Source organism: Cyphomyrmex costatus, unplaced genomic scaffold (genome assembly GCF_001594065.2).
Source record: "Cyphomyrmex costatus isolate MS0001 unplaced genomic scaffold, Ccosl1.0 scaffold162, whole genome shotgun sequence".
Taxonomy (NCBI): Eukaryota; Metazoa; Arthropoda; class Insecta; order Hymenoptera; family Formicidae; genus Cyphomyrmex; species Cyphomyrmex costatus.
In genome coordinates, this window is record NW_017275632.1 from 371862 (window position 1) to 391637 (window position 19776).

Below are 19776 nucleotides of genomic sequence, written 5' to 3' on the forward strand. Positions count from 1 at the left end.
TGGTCTAGACGCTTTTGCTGTCTACTATGTACATTCTGTAGAGCATTCATATATCTCAGAGCAGCATTCTGGACTTAAATGTTAAAAAAATTAAAAGCTTTTAAATAATTTTTATGAGCGCGAATAATGCATATAGTCCAATACGTGTATGAATAAAAAGAAAAAGAAATATCACATTTAAACATTCCGGCAAGAAATGCACTTTCTGAGTACAGTGAATGCTTCTCTGATATTTACAATCGTGCGTATAGAATTCAGGTTTATTAAAGCGTGAACATATATAGTACTGTTAAGGTCTTCCCAAACATATAAATTATCTGTTGCTGATTTAGGTACTGTGTGTACTGCGTGCTGTTCTTTTTTTTTTTTAAATACGCAATCAGTGTTCTTAGCAAGAATCGTAAATTCGGCCCTTTTTCGCCGAAGTACAAATAGCATGTAGCAGTAGCCAAAGTTTTCCTGTTTAGGTAAGGAAATCCGATAGCGGAATTGTTATAGCATCTATATATAGAAAGTTCTCTTATTATTTTTAGCACATGACATTTTTTACGCTTAATTTTAAGAAATTTTGAGCTCAAATATCGCTAAACTATCTTGACACATATTGATATTTTTTTTCAAGAAAAATATTCACCATTCATTCGTCACACTTCTCTTCTCTATATACATATACGTACAAAGCAATATTTTCAAATACTATTGCATTCTCTGAATCTTTGTACAATTTCCAATATCATATGCCAAATCGCTGTCGTATTAATCATAATTAGCTAATTGTCATAAGTTCATTAATGTAGGGAACAACTTAAAAAGAAAAAAAAACCGAGACCCTTAGTAATGTGCCTCTAAATTAATAAGCGTTTGTGTAATATAATGATACGATATTAATATAACATAATGGAAATGCACCGGCCATTGCGTATCATAAGCCTGAATTCTGACCATCGATTTTTGCTAGCTCACGATAATTCCTAACCGATCACAGACCCAACAAATATGGCATTGGCATTGTGGCACAGGCTGTCAAGTTGAGACTAACTATTTTGAATTTTGTGATATAGACCGAAGGTGCAATGGTTATGTCGATGTTTATAACGACTCTCCTTGTCGAACAAGTTTTGTGAGGACCCGTTATAATTCAAGAAATACAATAAACTTTTGAACAGTGCCTTCAGAACTATAACATGACGGTCTACTAGAAATATAATCACTTTCTTATTGACACAGATAATCATAGACGAACTAACATAAGGACGAAGAATCATATAAATACCAGAGCTTAACGAGAATGCGTATAAGAAAATTTTTATTACCTCTTTTTTTTTTTATTCTATAAATTTTCCGCTCTATTATTTGGAAACAAATCTACTTTTTCGTGAAACTTTTCTATGATGTTTACGTTTTACGATTTTACTACTTTTTAGGTCTACTCTTACATTTTTACAACTCACGTACGCGAGATATTCACTATTTGTACTACAATTATTACACAACTAACAACTGCGCGACACTTTACACGAGTAACGCATTACATTAGGTAAATGAGCGCATCTAGAACGAATCAGGACACGGAGTTTGCGTTACAAACTCGACTCGCTACATTTGCAGCCTCCGAGTCGTGAAACAGGTGTCGCGACGACGGGAACACCTTACATATGATACGGGTAACATAGAAATTCTTAAAAAAAAGTATTAGCCTCTGTATCTACTATCGGGGTGTTCACGGCGTTTCGTCTACCGGAATGCCTCTGTCTGTGATCGCTTTAATCTTATCGAAGTGTCCAAGCGCTTGCGGCAACTCGATGTTAATAATCGGTAAGCTCGCGAGAGAGAGAACAAATAAAGACAACTTGCAAAATAAAATAAAATAATGAAGACTAATTTAGCTTAATGTGCTCCATGCGGGAGTTTGAACACTGCGCATAATCCTTAAAGATCTCACAGGTAGACACCATTTTAAAACGATCATCATGTACCTTGAAAGTATAGAGTTTGTTATGTTAATGTAATGAAAAACGTCTGTAATAAAAATGCGCAAAAAATCGCACTTGCTAATATTGTCCATTATGTTCCCGATATATTGATAGCAAGAACAAATACAGTAAAATATGAACAAGGAAGAAATCGTGGAGAAGAAAGGGTATCGTACAATTAAATAGCGCACACATTTTTTTTATTAATCTTTAATCGGTTTATTTACTCGTAATAATATTATTTTCATCATATATATATATATATAATAATTCTATTTACTTCTTACTATATATATATATTTATATATAATAATATAGTATATTTATGTTCAATATGTATAATATATTATCTACATTTATAATCCCTATGAAAGGCATCTCCAAACAGACTTCAGATTTACTTCTTTTTTTTATTAAATATCTTATTTATTCATAAAAATACAGGGTGGTTCGCGCGCCACGTGTGAAATTCGGCCTGCTTTGCCTGAAACCGAAAACTTTCGATCGAATTATATATAGGTGAGTTTTTTTAATTCATCGGTTGATCAATCGATGAATTAAAAAGTTCGCCCTATTAATTAAATGATGCATCTGTTTATTTCACTGAAGTTATGAATTCTTTTTTCAGTCACATATGTGCATCTGTCCATGATAATTTTCAATATTATGAATTGCATACCGAGAGAGAGAGAGAGAGAGAGAGAGAGAGAGAGGAAAGGGGTAGGGAGGGGAGGGAGAGGGAGAGAGAGATATCTTTTACTATTAGGTGTACAAATTAGTTCGGTCCGTTTTTCGTATTCAAAAATTTATTTCAAAACAAAATAAATGAACAGATTAATTAAAGTATTGTCCATCGCTGGCTACTATTTTTTCCAATCAGGCAATTTTCGAATTCCATCTCGAAAAAATAACTTGTCTTTGGAGGCGATCATCTTTTTGAAACGGACCGAACTAATTTGTACTCCTAATATATTCTAATTCATATTACGTTATACGTTGGAAATCATAATCTCGTAATAAAACTCGAATATTAACAAATGTACTAACTTTTATTGTGTACCTGTATATAAATTCCCCGTGTATATATATATATATATATATATATACATGGGCAATTTTTTCATGCAACAAAAAAGCCGACAAAGATGTTAAAAATAAGTTAAAGTTCATGTAACTTTTTCTCTAGGGTGGAAACATGAAAAAGGTTACATAATCGATATCCTGATTGATTGATTCGCTTATGCACTACGGTAGAGTAAAATCACACGGTACGGGAATAATTAAGCATGCAGGATAAAGGATGCGTAATTGAAACAGCCAATCAGCGCTCTTCCGCATATTTCTATCCCGCACGCTTCGTGCCCTGTGCATACAGTGCGTGAAAGACCCGAAAATGACGTATTCCGGGAAATAAATATATAATTAATAAAATAATTGTTTCACCAAAACAATAATATTTGTTAATTTTATTTAAGTACACTATTTAAAATGTTGAAATAAACATTACTGCGACAGAATTGAACAAATTTTATTTAAAATTATATTATTGTAAAAATTGTTTTTGAATTCTATGACGAATTTTTGGTTATTTTCCCGTATCATGTAGGCTAAAATCACAGGCTAAAATCATACGTAAGCGTCATTATTGATCTGTCTAGAATTTTGGAGTAAAGATTAAAAATGGATAAGTTGTTGATGTTACAAGAAGCTATTAAAATTTTAATAAAATTTGATATGAGAGAACTCCGATGTTACTTTATAAAAAGAAGAACGTGAGATGAACGTTAACCAAACTATGTTTATATTATGTATGAAACAATATCAAAGAAAAAAGTTCAAAGAAGTGTATGGATTAAACCAAAATTTAATACTGTGGCACAACAGCTTCTTCAAGGAGACAATAATAATTTAGTTACAATAGACTCATCGTTATATTTTAATTATTTCAGAATGCAGGTGGATATTTTTGATAAACTGTTTGCCTTAGTGGGTCCTAAAATTGAAAAAGAATGTAATATAAGGAAACCAATTCCCTTTCGAAGCATTTGTAGTGACAATACAGGCAACACGACCATAGCCGTAAACGCATATACGGGAAAGGTATACAGAAAAATGCGAAAGAACGTTGGTTGGCTGTTACCTTAAGGAGCCTACAGACCAGAGCGGCGCAGTGGTGAAGCGGCGAGCGATAGCCAATGAGAGCCATGCTTTTGCGTAAAAGCATGGCCCTCATTGGCTATCGCTCGCCGTTTCACCGCTGCGTCGCTCTGGGTCTGTAGGCTCCTTTATACGTTATGTAAAAATTCGTGTTGCGGCCTTTACATAGACATTGGATGTAATAACTGAATAACATCCGTATATAGTTATGAAAATGGCCAATCATAATTATTTCTCTGATGAATGGAATGACTGTGATTGATTTAATTGTAATTACGAATGTATTAAATCTGATTAAGACAGGAAGCACAGACTCTTGCATAATGCATAAAAAAATGTACCAATCGAAGTTCTTTATTTCCTTCCTTTTTATGAAATAAAGAACTCTGATTGATTGAATTTCTTATGCCTTATGTGTTATGTTTTGTGCAAGAGCTGTGCTCCCCGTTTTAAGGTAGATTTTCACGAACTACTCAAATAGGTCGTTTCAGTGACAAAAAAGATCACATGGTCAAAATAGACAAATATCAAGCATCAATTTGTGTATCTGTGTAAACGTAATGGTTTTTTCTGCATACACAACGCTTGCAACGCGGCGGAAATTGATACGAGAGCCAATCAGTTTATCGCTTTTTCATAAAAATGAAAGAATGAACGAGTTTAAAGGCTATGGCACACAAAAAACTGAAGGTAGTATAAGACGTAAGCAGTAAGGAAATCAACGTTGTGGATTTGCTACTGCTTAAGTTATGGCCTTACGGCCTCTACTGTGATTGGTCAATTCGCTTACTGCTAAGTCTTACTGCCTTAAATTTTTTTGTGTGCCAAGGCCTTAAGCCTTAAGCCATAAGAAATGGACGAATCATAATCGGTTATTTTCTTCGAATTCGACTGTAATTAATTAATTTCTTACGGTTTAAGGGTTAAAATACCTATTGTAGATTCAGGATTATTGTAGAAGGCCAATTAAACTTAAGTAATAGCTTATAATGTAGAAGACTCATATAAGGAGCTATCACACACAAAATAACATAAACTATTCCGTTTCGCGTATAGATGCGCATAATGCATCTATTGTTCTTGTTTAACATGTGGTGAGCAACAAGGATAAACGATATATCATATTATGCGTGAAATGGAACGCACCCATAGTTATGCAACTTATGACTACGTTCAGCAGAGAAAACTAAATATCAGTCAGCATTTAGTGATTTTAATATGATATTGGTTTTTATACTTAGGCTGTGTTCCAAAATTTTGGGTATATCCACACAATTCGCATAGTTTCATATGCATAAAGAAAATTATCCAATCGCATTTTACGTGCGTCTTTATAAAAGAAATGCGATTGGATAATTTTCTTTATGCATATGTTTATGCAACTATGTTTGTGTGGATATAACCTTACTGCCAGATTGAAAATCTATAGTTCATGTAATGTAAACTATAGATTTTTAATGCTGGCAGTAAGTTTTGGAACACTGCCTTAAGCCCGTGTCATACTATAGACTGTGGACGCGGATCGGATTGAAATTACGGATCGCACATCGATATTCGCAGCCAATCAAAACAAAGTAGCATTGTCTTGATTGGCTGAATTCCGATGCGCGATCCGCAATCTCAATCCGATCCGCGTCCACAATCCGTAGTGTGACACGGGCATTAGGCCAGAATCAGACTACGCATTGAAGATTGAAAATTGAAATTTGACCAATGAGAAAGGAATTTTAGCTTGTATTATTTTGATTAGTCAAATTTTTATCTTTTAATCTTTAATCTCAATTTTTAATGCGTAGTCTGATTTTAGACTCAGCGAAGAGCTATAAAGGTAAGAATCAATTATATTAAAAAATTACTAAACGCTAACTGAATTATTATACAATCATGCAACTTTTTCCCTAGGATGGAAAGTGAAAGTGCAAATTTTTATACTTGAAGTTAATGGAATTTTTAATTTTTCATCCTAGAGAAAAAGTTTCATGATAGATTAATTATCTCTGCTGAACGTAGCCTACGTTATTCTGTGTGTGATAACCCTGACACTCTATCACAATTTTTATAAACGTAACGTATAACGTAATTGACTTTTACCGACATGCTTCTCATTGCGTTGTAGAAAAGAAATATTAGCAGCGAGACGCATGATCTATATCGAAGAAAATTACTATATAAATAGATGTCAATAAAGGACGATACAGTTTCCGACAGAGAGGCGTTTCACGCAATGGCGCTGAAATTTCAATTACAAAAGGAATATAATCGAAGATAAACAAGATAATAAAAATGTATTTCTTCCTAAAACGTAGGTAGAAATATGGTAACTTTTGACTCACTCGTTGAAAAAGTACTTCTTTCTTTCTCTCTTTTTCCCCATTCACACATACGCATACACGCACGCGCACTCTCTCTCTCTCTCTCTCTCTTTCTAGCCAATCCGGCGCTTATCATTTTTCTTTCTTACCATCGTTTCTGGGTTAAACGTTTGCATTTCTTCTTGAGCTACTCTTTCGATGTAATCGCAGCAAGAGACGATTTCTTCATACCGATCAAAAGGAAACGAAAGAAGATACGTGTTCCATACAAAAGCAGAGTAAAAAAATTTAAAAAAAGCAATTTAAGGTAAATAAGTATATAATTGTTATTATAAAATATTAAGTTAATTATAAAATTAATTTACGCTAAAAATTTGAACGTTGATATTAATTAAATACTACAAGGCACTAAGATCGTGTAGCACATCAGGATTGAGACGATCTACATATCTACATGAAACAGATTTGAGAATGAACTCGCGACGTTGCATATCATTTTCAACTGTCAAATTAAAGTTAAGAATCATCTTAAATAAAACGCAATCTAAAATTGTGTCATAATATGTCTGTTAGACGCAAAAACCGTCTTATGACCTGACTTTTAGACACTTTGTTTTTTTTTCGTAGAATAATACTAATAAAAGATCTACTTTTTTACAGAGATATTTTAGTCACAAATATATTGAAAGCTTTAATTTAAATCGGAATTAAATATTTTCCGAAGATTTATTAAATATCGCTTAGAGATTTGAGTGGAAGAAGTACATACTTCTCGCTATTGTAAAGTTATTTTACATATGTTGCACTTTCAGCATTAATAAGCAATGCGCATTGGTTGTGATCAGCAGTATGTTTTATTTTATAGGTAATTGTTGGAAAAGTTTTTTTTGCGATAATTGGATCATACTTTTAGATCCTGAGGTACAATCCTCTGTTAGCGAAGAAAATAATTTCTAACACTTGCAAAATAAACATTATGCTGAATGAGGTTATTCTCATTGAGGAAATGTTCGCTGTTTAAAATGTACGTGCTAAATTCGTATTCTATTACTGGTAAATGCGAGAAATGGCTGAATACGAAAAAAATTTTTACGCACATATTTTCGTTCGCTTCCCCGTAATCTTCACAGGAGCATTATGGTGGTGCTGTTTGCGACTGTCGCGAGCACAATAAGTATTCAACACGGAATTATACAAAGACAGGACTAGTACTTTCAACATATATAGTTATATTATTAAATCTTTCGTACAATATGTACACAAAGTTGAACCCACAAACGAGAGGCGCGCACTAGTTTTTCGCGATTTTTCTTTATATTTTTTTCTTTTTCGTTAGATTTCTTTTTTTCCTTATCTTTCTTTTGCTCGATAGACTCTCACTCGCACTTAAATATTAAAGGGTTGGGCATGATAATACTCTTTGTAATATAATGCCCTAAGTCTTGCTAATCCAACGCTTTAGCTCTCCCGTAAGCAGCTACTGTACTCCCAGACATCGGTGCTGTGTGTGTTGCACATTTTTTTCTTTAGTAAAATATAGATATAGTATATTTCCCGGAATAGTTGTGATTCCTTTTGTTCTTCGAATCTTTTAACTGGAATTTTTTAAAGAAATACTTTTTCTTTTATTAAATTCTCTCTTATTACATTTTTAAACTTTTTTACTTGCGACTATACTTGATTTTATAATATAATAAAATAAAATATTTTTGAGATTAAATTTTCTAAATTATATATTTTAGTAATTATAGATATGGTTTTAATAATTATAATATTTTAATAATTAAAGCTTCTCTCTCAAATTCAAGTAAGTTATATTTGAAATTATTTAAGCTCGTTTTACTTTTTTCATATCATTTCGGATTCATTTTCGAAGAAAGACAAAGTATTGATTAGAGCGATAGTGTCCATCCTATAATAATTTATTTCTTCATTTGAATGAAGCTAACCGATGTAGTAAGCGAGGACGTATTCCATTCATCAATGATATCTTGTCCATCAATGGTCGCAAGGTGTAAGATAAATTTTTCTTCTTTTAGTAAAGCTTATCACGCGCACGTAATTGTCCAATTGAGCACAGAGACAAGCGTACGATGATGTCCGGGGAATACAGGAACCGTTACACCTAACGTTCCTTAATGTCAAATAATATACAACGTTTACTGTATGAAGTATCTCATCGTTTAGTTAAGTCTTATAATATGGACAAATATCCCTAGGCAAATAGGCCCAAGGTCTGTGTTACAATTCTGGAACGTGTGGTTCGTGGTCACGGGTTCGATTGAAGAAATAGGAAAATAGGAAAAAAATATTCATTATCACAATTAACCGTTACAAAATTTATCGCGTACCAAGAAATTGGTTTATTTAATTGACTGAATGTTATATATTATTATTTTTATAATTTATAATAATTACCATTACATAACTATTATATATGTATATTTACATGTCAACTTGACATTATTAATAAAAATGTATAATATATATATTCATATTAATTCCGAAGAGAATTCAAAGATGGATTTATAGAAATAATCATAAATTTATATATTTGATTACAGTTTTTAACTCATGATTATAGAAAGAAGTATTATACTTCGGATATTAAATTTTATTTATCACCAGCTCGATTTAAGACCGCTTTTCGTTATTTATAACTATGCTTCAATAATTATTCTGTTTTTAGGCTTCGGCTTTAAAAAAAAAAAAACTAAAAAAAAGTTACAATTAAATTAAGCAATTTAGGAAATCAGTTTTAAAGTATTTTTTATTTGTGCGAAGTTTAGATAGAATTGCAAGGAAATTAAGGAGGAAATGCAGCTAAGTTGTAGTTTCTTAAAAAAAAAAAAAAAAAACAAAGACTGCACTTTTAAGATTGTCCTCGTGGCCACGAACTTGTCAGGCAATTAGCGCGTATTTACGATATCTTCTATGGAGAGGCAAGATGAAACAATCACGTCAGCAGAACGTGCGCGAAATAATACATTACATGCGTATACAAGGAGCATTTTCCAAGACACAACAACATTTCAACTGACATCAATCGCCAATTTTCTTTACTCTCTCTTCTCGTAATTTTTTCTCACAAATAATTGAGCTAGGAGTAACCGATATCCTAATTTCGTGAAGTCGATTGTCTCAATCGGATACATGCGGATACATATATGCACACTCACGTATACATAGATAATATGTACATATCTTATTCGGTACAGAAATAAAAAAAAAAAGGCAATTTTCTATACGATTGATGTATAGTAATTTGAATAATACTTCCAAATAAAATTTCACAGAACTCCCTCGCGATATTAGGATACCAGTGCTAATGCAGCATTTCGTTTTTTTTTTCTTCATATATACACGTTCGTTCTGCTTATTTCCTTTTCGTCATAATACTATGAAAATATCGCTTTAGCGAGGAATAATATAAGAGAGCTTTCCGCTCTTCATACTTTAGTCGCGATTATTGGAGAAAACAAACGACGCGCGTGCTGCGGACTATTCGATTTTCCATTTCTTATTTAGACATTGTATATATATTTATATTACGGTAATCTAGTAAAAATGCGCGAAAAAGAAATGCCACATGATGTCTCATATATTAAAAGTTAAAACAAAAAATTTATTAGCGAATGTAAAAGTAATATATATATAAAATCTCATATAAAAAATTATCAAAATAATCTACAAATTCCTTATAATATCTTATTATATATACCAAAAGGCATTTTTTGTAAAAATATTATATACATTATATCTATAATATTTTCAATGTTAATTCTGCTTATTACTTTGTAAGACAGGCCACTGTTCCATATGTTATAATTTCTGCAAATAATAATAAAAGAAATTACTAAAAAAAATCGACTAGAATTCAATTATCAAATAATTCCAAAATTACATTTATACAACGTCGTAGCTAAAAAATAGAGAATCGACTTTACAAACATCTATCTAACTCACTCAATAGTCTTGTGTTTTCATGTTTTTAAAATTATTTTATTCATCAATAATAACGAAACTTTCGTTAGAATTTCTATAGATTTTGTTCTCATGAGTCTTAATTAAAAACTTCAGTCGTCTTTATGAAAACAATTTTATGTTACAGCTGGTACATTAAAACAAGTAGAAAATTAGCGTAAACGGCCTTCAAAAGTCACAAATGGAAGCTCGAGAATTGTCCGAAGAACGCGCGACGCAAGCGAGAGATCCTAGGACTGATGATTGATGCGTGTGATTTCACGATAAAAGTTGCGTTGAAGGCGTAAATGAACGAATCGGCATTTATAATAGAGTAATAGTCTTTTTTACGTTGCGCACTTGAACCGTTGTTTACGGAGTGTTGAATGATGATGATAATGACAGCTACGGCGGCGACGACGATGACGACGACAATGACGACAAAGACTTGATGTTGATCATCTTGAAATATACGTACGTAATAAATACTCGCGTCCATTAGATGCATATGATACGGACGTGAAACACCGGAGTTCCTTCCGTATAGTTTTGTTTCTTCTGCGGCTCCTCTTCTCGTGATCACGTTATCTGGACGTCAATCTCATCATCTATCGCTCCTCATCTTCAAATTTTACGCGAATCTCATTCAATACGAATCCCGTTACCAATTCGGTAGATTCGAGGTGAAAGTACTGCCTTTTCACCTTTCTATTCTTTTTATATGTATAATTACATAATCGATATCCCGCAATTTTATAATGGATTTCTGTCGATAGTGTGCGGGTACCAGTAGCGCCGAAAGAAAAGAGTCAGTAACTACGCTAGTATCACACTCTTTACGTACATCGTAACGTTTATCGCGAGGAGAAGATCACGTCGTCGGTATGGTCGGAGCGAGGTTTGTGGCAGATTTTTAGAAGATGTGTGTATACATACGCGCGTTCGCGTGTGTGTGGACGCGTATTAATAAAATTTGATCGTAGCTCGTGATGATACCATGTCGAGCTACGGGATGACGAGAAACTCGTCGTCGATCATCGGTCGGTCGGTCGGTCGGTCGATCGATTCGAACTATTGATCCTTTAGTCAGTCGTTTCGTGGTATCTGCTGCTTTATATATCTTCTTTTTTTTTTAGTTTCCAGAGCGATAGTAGTAGAAAGTGGCGGTAATAGTAGCAGTAGTAGTAGTAATAGTAGTAGTAGTAATAGTAGTAGTAGTAGTAATAGTAGTAATAGTAGTAGTAGTAATAATAGTAGTAGGTGGCCTACGGTGAGCGGTACGTAACGAGAGTCTTATTTTATCGATCGGATTATGCAATGTGAACACACAATGACGTAGTTGCGCGGTACGTGTTTGCGTACAGAAATATATTATTATAGTCTTTTAGTTTCGATAAAAAAGTTCAGTTCCCACCTCGATTGATTGCCCATCTCGAGGTGGCGCGCTTTCTTTCTCTCCCTCCCTTTCTCTCCCTCTCTCTCGTTCTTTTAACTTTTATATATGTGCATATATGTAATATGTATTATGTATATATAACACATATTTTATATATATATATATATATATATTTTCTTTAATATTTTATTTAAAATCGTTCCTCTTTTTCTTTTTTCTATCCTTCTTTCGCTGTCTTGATGTGATTATTTTCTATCGTACACTTTTGTCGCTTTCGTTTCTTTTTCGCTTGAACGATTCCTCCTCTCCGCCTTTCTTCGTTTGTACAACGCAACGAACACACACATTATATTATTTATATTATTTATATGTATGTATACATATATATATATATACTTTTATATATTTTTTTATACATATCGCAAACAAAGCCTTTCCCTATTCGGCTTGAGTCGTCTCTCTTTCTCTCTCATTGAACTCTTCTTTTTTTCTGTTCGTTTGTTGTTTGTCTGTTTGTTCGATTCTTTTAATTTTCCTGTGTATATATTTATAACATATATATAGTATGTATATAGGTATTCAGCTTCGTTCATCGTCATTTTATTTATTTACTATCTTTGAATTGCTGAGTTTAATAGGAAAGGAACGTAGAACATTTTACTCTCGAGTAGTAAACTCGCCGCCGCTCGTACCTATAATTCAACAAGCAGACAGATTTTCTACTTAAACAGAGCCATTTGACAGTAATTGTTGTATTCTGCACGAAGCAAAAATAATTCGAATGAAAGCTATTACCAGACTTGATCATTAAACAATAAATGTTTCGTAAGTCGAGTCTAGACTAAAGCGAATAAATACGAATCTGTCACCATTCATGATCATTGAAATAAATTATTCATTCTTGTTTGTTCGCATTCAATTCTTTTAGTCTGGATTCAATCAAATGTTGAATAATTTGAATTACATATTATAATAATTATACCTCTATTTTTTAAATTTGTTTCTTTTCAAGATTTAGTATATTGATTAATTTTTTAAACTTACTTCAGGCAACCTGACAAGAAGATCATGAAATCGACCCGGCTGCTGAGGAGCGCTATGTTCAACAAAACTTCGCAGACAGCTCATGTATCGTTCTTGTATCTGTTCTAATTCCAATGTACTTCCTCGTGCTAAGAAAAACAAGCGAAATTAGTCGAAATATGTGTTTGATACAGTTCAAAATTCGGAGTATTAAGTCATTATAACTGCATATTGCAACTGAAACGTTCATATATTCTGATTTAATTTTTTATTTCTTTCTATAAGTGAATATCATTATGGGGTATTCATAAATTGTTAGTGTAACCGAGAAGAAGATGATTCTTCATGAAAAAAATAAATTAAAAATATAGAATAAAAGTTTTTCATATGTAGCTTTGTTTTTAAGAAAATAAATTTTAAATATTTGAAAAATTCACATAACTATGTCTCGATTTAATGAATCTCACTGTAGATTGCTATCTCTGTATGTATTTATTACGGTATACTAAACAATACAGAATAAACAACGAAAACAGGATATTTACGTATGTTAAATTTTATTATTTTATAAATTGTTGAAAATATTATTCATTCAAACAGGCAATTTTGCTCTTCGAAATAAATTTCTATGAACGCTTTCTAACGTGTCTTAGTATTTTAATTTATCTATTAAATTCATACCCGGCGTATACTTAAAGTTGATTTTTACAAAAACACAGTTTCGTATGAAAAGTTTTATTCTACATTTTCACAGTTCTAATCATTTTTTTTCCACTTCTGTTATATCATCTGATTGTACCAGTTTACAAACACTCCGTAAACTGATGATGAGAATTCATTTAAGAAACAAAATCAAATTTAATTAAAATTTTTTTAAATAAAAGTCTACATTAAGATCTATTCGTGAGAAAACATGCGTGTATAATTATTTAAAAAAATATTTTGAAAACTTACGTTTTGTGTCTCCAATTGTAGCTTTGGGAAAAAAGAAAGCTTATATTATTATACATATATCGTTCGAATATCACATAATATTAGAAAAGTTAACTCAATGCAATATAACGCGGATTCAGCAAAAGTACTTACCTTGTGAGAGCATAGTGATTACTTTTAGACAGACATACTCCTCCATTCGTAGCCTTACTCGCCTGAACATTAGAGTGACGTACGTGATTTTTTCCACCATGAGCCCTACATCTTGCCGCAATTGGTCCATGGTTATCGGCCGACCCATCATGCTGGTTAGGCACCTTTGTAACGTATACATGTTGTTCGTTACCTGGTTGGAAAATTTTTATTAAAATAGGTTCGTAAACACATTCATCGTATTTATAAACTATCTCTGCTAAAAAATTAATGGAGAACGATTGAGAGAATGATAGAATTTTTATCAATTTTTATCATTTTCTATAAAATTAAGTATATCATTTTTTTTATCGCGTCAACCTTGCAAGTATCAAAATGGATATGAATCTTATTATATTTTATCGGATTCTATAAGATTTCTATAAAATTTGATTCAACAAATTAATGAATTCACAAACCAGATTCCGTATTTAAAACGATAGGATTTTTTCTAAGTATTAATTTTTTTTATATCAAGAATTCTTTAAAAAAAAACGTTGTCAAAAACATATTGCGTTCTTATTCTAAAAATTACATAATTAAAAAAATTAATTTTTCATAAAAGTGGAAAAAAACTATTTTTTAACTTGCTAGGAAATTATTGATTAATTAAATAATATTGGCAAAAATAATATATTCTTAATAATAACATTATCAAATATCATTTTTAATATTTTCGTTTCGCAACTCGATCTTTTTGAATCGTGACAATTTTAAATTTTGTTTTATCACTTTTTCAGTTGTGATGTTCTGACGATTTTTATGAAATACTTAAAGTTAATTTTTTTTATGATTGATAAAGTAATATGTGATCCACCCAACTTATTCATGATAATAACTCGAAAATAATGTTTTTTTAATTATGTCACTTTTGAAGTAAGGAAGCATACGTAAAGTTAATATTAATAAAAATTAATAATGTTAATAATGATAATATGTATATGTATATTAACAGTTACGTGACAATACTAAAAGGTACTTCACTTACGTAAAAAGTACAAAATTGTGTTTTGTACAAATTGCATTATCTAATAAAGAAGGAAGTTAAAAAAAGATTGATTTTTGTCAACAAGGTGTAAGTAGAAGGAATAACGTTTTTTTTTATATATATTTTGACTTCCTGAATACGATAATGTTAATAAAAAATTTAGATTCGATTCAGGGAATGCCTTGAAAATTGAGTCAAATAAACATATATTTAAACAAATTTCAGTATTCTTGCTTATTTTTCAAGGTATTCTCCAAATGCCACGAACTTTTTAATAATTTTATCATATTCAGGAGGTCAAAATTTACAAAAAGTATTATTTCTTTTACTTAGATTCTTTTAGTTAAGTTAAAAGTCGGTCTTTTCTTAATATTCTCCAAACAAAGACAGATTTTTATTAAAAAAATATAAGTAAAAAATAGTATGTTTTGTAGATTTTAATCTCCAGGAGGTTAAAATCTATAAAAAAAAGTTATTCTTCTTACTTACAATTTTGTGGGCAAAATCGGCTCCTTTCTCTCTTTTTAACATCCTTCTTTTCATATAAAAATAATAAAAATTAAAGATTCTTTTATAGAATCAGGATTTTAAAAAATTTCTTTTAAAAATTAATATAAAAAAATAATATTTTGTTTAGAAGTCATGTGCCAAGTATTGTAACGAAAGTATTGTTAGAAAAAATTGTTTACAGTATATTTACAAAATGTAGGTATATGGTCATAAATTATTGTAAAGATTTAATTACTTCTTGCATAAAGTCTGCACCCGTCCCGTCAGTAGCGATATTTGTCAACCTGTGATGACCGTGCATTGCTTGGTAGGCAGATGTGGTCAGCACAAGAAGTTCATGCCACTTGTGAGTGAGCAACCTCGTATGAACTTCAACCGGCAGCTCAAGGTAAAATGGTAACCTTTTGGTCCACTGCACCAACTTGTACACTATACTGTCTCCTATTTGACACAGCTTGTCACTTAAGTCTGAATTATGGTCCAGCAGCTCATCTAAGTTCTGTAATGCGAACGGTGACCATGTACAAATCTTAGAGCGTAATTATTTGTTTGAGAATTAACTTTTTAAAATTGGATAACTAATTTGAAATTAGAGCAATGAGAATAAATCTAATGAAGTAAGTAAATCCTATTTTCGATTAAAGCGGATAATTGTTTTTATACACATCTTCTTGAAATACGATGTACTTTTATTAGTTATTGATTGTTGAGATAAGTATTGCCGATACTTCGATAAATTGAATTGAGAAGACGCCCGCGTGGAATTTCGAGTTCAAATCTCGGTTAAGGTAATATTTTCCGCAATAAATTATTTGCAGTTCTTTAAATTTTTATTAATATTAAACTCTATTACTTATTATTCTACAGCTTATTAGTATCTTATAAAGGCCGGTAGCCTCCTGAGAGTATTCTTGCCCACAGAAACACTTCTCGAAAAATTGGCTGTTCAGAACCGGTATTAAAAATTGTAGATTCCATAAGCTTGTGCCAATTGAATAGGCAGCGTGCGCATCATAAGCATATGAGAGATGTATTGATACAGGGCTTGCCCTAAACTAATAATAAGAATAAGAAGTGTAACATGTGTGAGTAAGAGATACTAGGCGAGTTCAAGTCGACAAAGTGGCTATGTCTGCTTGCCGAGCAATTAAACATAATTGATTGGATCTATAGGTAAGAACGAATCAAGTTCCGTAAAGTTGGCACCCAAATTTTACGAAAATAGATTTTGTTGGATGTTTCTTATATATGATTTTTCGTGTGAATGACGATTGTAGTAATCAGGAAGATGTCAAGTTTGAAAAAAAACCAGTAAAAATTTTTTTTTTAATACAACTAAAACGGCACTACATTTATGTATGAAATCGTTCGTAGTACTAATATTTTCGTTTGTACTTTAAAAATTAAGCTTATTTAAAAGATACTCCTTATTTAATTTTTATATTGAATTGTAGGGATATTATATATTACTATTGTGCTCATCACAAATTGATACGTATATATGAATAAAAAGAACCATTGTTAAATGATGCAGCAACCAGCCAAAACACACATATACACACACGCACGCATGCACACTAGATTATACACACTAGAGCACATATTCGCTGCTATTTTAAGAGCACTTTCGCTGAATGTCCAGACTCTACTCTTCTAGGGTTTCTACCCGCCACAAAACGAGTTTCTGGTAAGAAGAAAACGCTCAAGAGTCCTGTATCCACGTGTTAGAACTTGGTCTGAGTTCTTGGATTCAGGAATGTGTAACCAATCAACATGTAGTTTTTACGGAAAAACGGCAAATTGATTAGTACACATTTGTTGAATTCGAGAATTCGAACCGAGTTCTATCACAGTGGACACAGGACTTAAGAAAGCGTATGTAAATTAAAGTTACTATCTAATGCAAATCGAGTTGGCGAGTTCCTTAACGGATTTTATGAGTACTACAACCGCTCACTGAGCGTTCAGTGAGCACTTTCATCTGATTAGCATATTCCGATAGATCTAAAAATATATAGATTAAACAGATACAAGAACTTACTAAGCGCTCAGTAAGCGCGGTCGTAGTATAGAATGCACCCAATGTGTTAATGACACGTAAATTGTCTGTATGTCTTGTAATGTCCTACTTACACTGTGACTAATTGTTTTTAGAATCCTCAAGGCATTTGTATTTACAAATGTATTTACACCAAAATATTAAAAAAAAGTACTAGATCTGTTCTCACTAAAAATAGGATTTATCTTACTTAAATAATATTTCATTCAAACGAATCAGTTTAGAGAAACAGAGATTATTCATTGAATTGTTTTTGTTTATGGAAATAAACATTGATTAAACTAAGTAATATCTGTAATTAAAATTATTAAATACGTATACTACACTGCATTAGAAAAATATTTTCTGTGGGACAAAAATTATATTAATGTTTATGTAAATTATACTAATGTATACTTAAATGAAATTAAACGTTTACATTATAGGTTTTATTATAAAAGGACATTCTCACATACCCTCAATGTGGCGATATCTTGGAACTCATCGCAGTCTATAAGGGTTTGAATCATGGTTAAGGTTGCGTCCAGAGGAAATACTCGATCCCTCGAACTGCTAACTGCATTGTCTAGCCTTTGTCGTAAATGCACCACCTTAAACATACATAGTTAATATATAAAATCTATTCACATAACCTTTTTTAATCAGAATAACACACTATTTGCGTTTGTTAAATATTTTAGTTATGCATTTAGAATGTTGATGAAAGTCAGTAATTTTCTTAGACGCATATACATTGTTATCTGAATCAATTTTTGTCAATTTATTACAGTATTTCATACGTCGGGCTTTCAATCTTATTTACATGATCTTGATATTTTTCATAAAGTGAAAAAGTTATTCTGAGAAGATCCGCGCTAATTCCGCCGGCTCTTCCTCTCGTGTGCGAAATTTGAGTTCGGTAACTGCACATCCAACGGATAGATTCAGCCTTTTACTGACCTTTCGGACCTCATTTTCTTGAGGTCGGGCACAGGGTGTATTATGTGAACGAGATAGAAAGAAAAAGAGAAAAAGAAAGCAAAAGGCCTACCAAGTTGGTTTCTGACTTCAGGGAAAGCTGGTCGCTTTGTCGAATAAGGTCCATGTATAAGCGACTATCTCATGGAGAACCGTGGGACGTGTTTGCAGTTGAAGGCGCTCGACACGAGGAAGGGACGGGAGTTTTGCGGGGGAGACAAGGGAGGAGATATACAGGACGAGAGGATGCGCGAGAGGGAGAGGAAGGGTGAGATCACTGTCCCCTGTGCAGACTTTCACGAGTTACGAAACCGCCGCGCCGGAGAACTGCCCGTCCTTGGCACCGGCTGCCGCTGATTTTCTATTGTCCCTACCTACGTCGCTTGCTATGTTTCCACGCAGTGACGATGACGGACAACGATTGATGTGATACTTTATTACGATAAAATGATATTCGATATTATTTCAGTTGAAATTAGTTAATTGATTAGAAATATATTATGCATAAATGACAAATTTCGATTTTCTGTTTAATTATTAGCAAAATTGTGAATTTTATTTAAATTTTCATTATTTGAGCCATATGTATTTTAATAAATATTATTATAAGATGAAGTAATTTTCTCTAAAAGTTCTCAAAATATTCATATAGAATATTCATAAATATAAATATTAAAGTAAAAATTAATTTTATAGAGATTTTATATGCAGAATATCTTCTGATAAAATAAAGATAAATTTCTTATCTTTATTTTAAGAGAATCTTCACGATTAAAAGTGATGAATATTTCTTTTCTTAAAAAAAGCGATTCTGTCGTTTGCGATTTTTCTCTTATTTTAAACAAAATTCATTAAAAAAATGAATGTGGTTTCGCTGTGCATCTCACGTACAATGACTCGGCTGCGGCTCGAAAGTGACCTCTTTAATGGAGCACCGCTATGGTCAATATTTATCCGGTTTTACCGGCATCGGTTTCACTTTTGGCAATGGCCTCTACCGGGCCATTTGAACAAGCGCAGTAGTTCCCTCTTTCGATCATCTGATCCGATGTAACATGCATATTTTTCCATTACTCCCGTTGATCCTACTCGAGAAAATCGGAGTAATGACAATTTGATTATAGTATCAGAGAGAGAGAGAGAGAGAGAGGGGGGGGGAGAGAGAGAGCAATATAGAAAAGATTATAATACAGAAAAAATTAACAATATCAAATCTTATTGGACAGTGAGAGTTTAAATTACAGCGTCTTGGATTTTAATAATGTTAAATGACATATTAAAATCTATGAATGATATATTAAAAATCTGTAAAT

The 19776-nt window shown here is 32.1% G+C and overlaps 1 protein-coding gene across 1 annotated transcript in view; it reads right to left on the reverse strand.

Moving 5' to 3' along the window:
• Nucleotides 1–11969: 11969 nt before the first annotated feature.
• Nucleotides 11970–19776, reverse strand: part of Hr4 (nuclear hormone receptor 4) — a 42833-nt gene continuing 35026 nt past the window's right edge. Inside the window, exons 7-12 of the mRNA XM_018536941.1 lie at nucleotides 17962–18096; nucleotides 15683–15946; nucleotides 13911–14103; nucleotides 13779–13799; nucleotides 12846–12973; nucleotides 11970–12493 (exon numbers count right to left, since the gene is read on the reverse strand). Coding sequence (XP_018392443.1) covers nucleotides 12413–12493; nucleotides 12846–12973; nucleotides 13779–13799; nucleotides 13911–14103; nucleotides 15683–15946; nucleotides 17962–18096 — 822 coding nt within the window. The 3' untranslated portion in view covers nucleotides 11970–12412. The remainder of the gene's footprint in view (nucleotides 12494–12845; nucleotides 12974–13778; nucleotides 13800–13910; nucleotides 14104–15682; nucleotides 15947–17961; nucleotides 18097–19776) is intronic.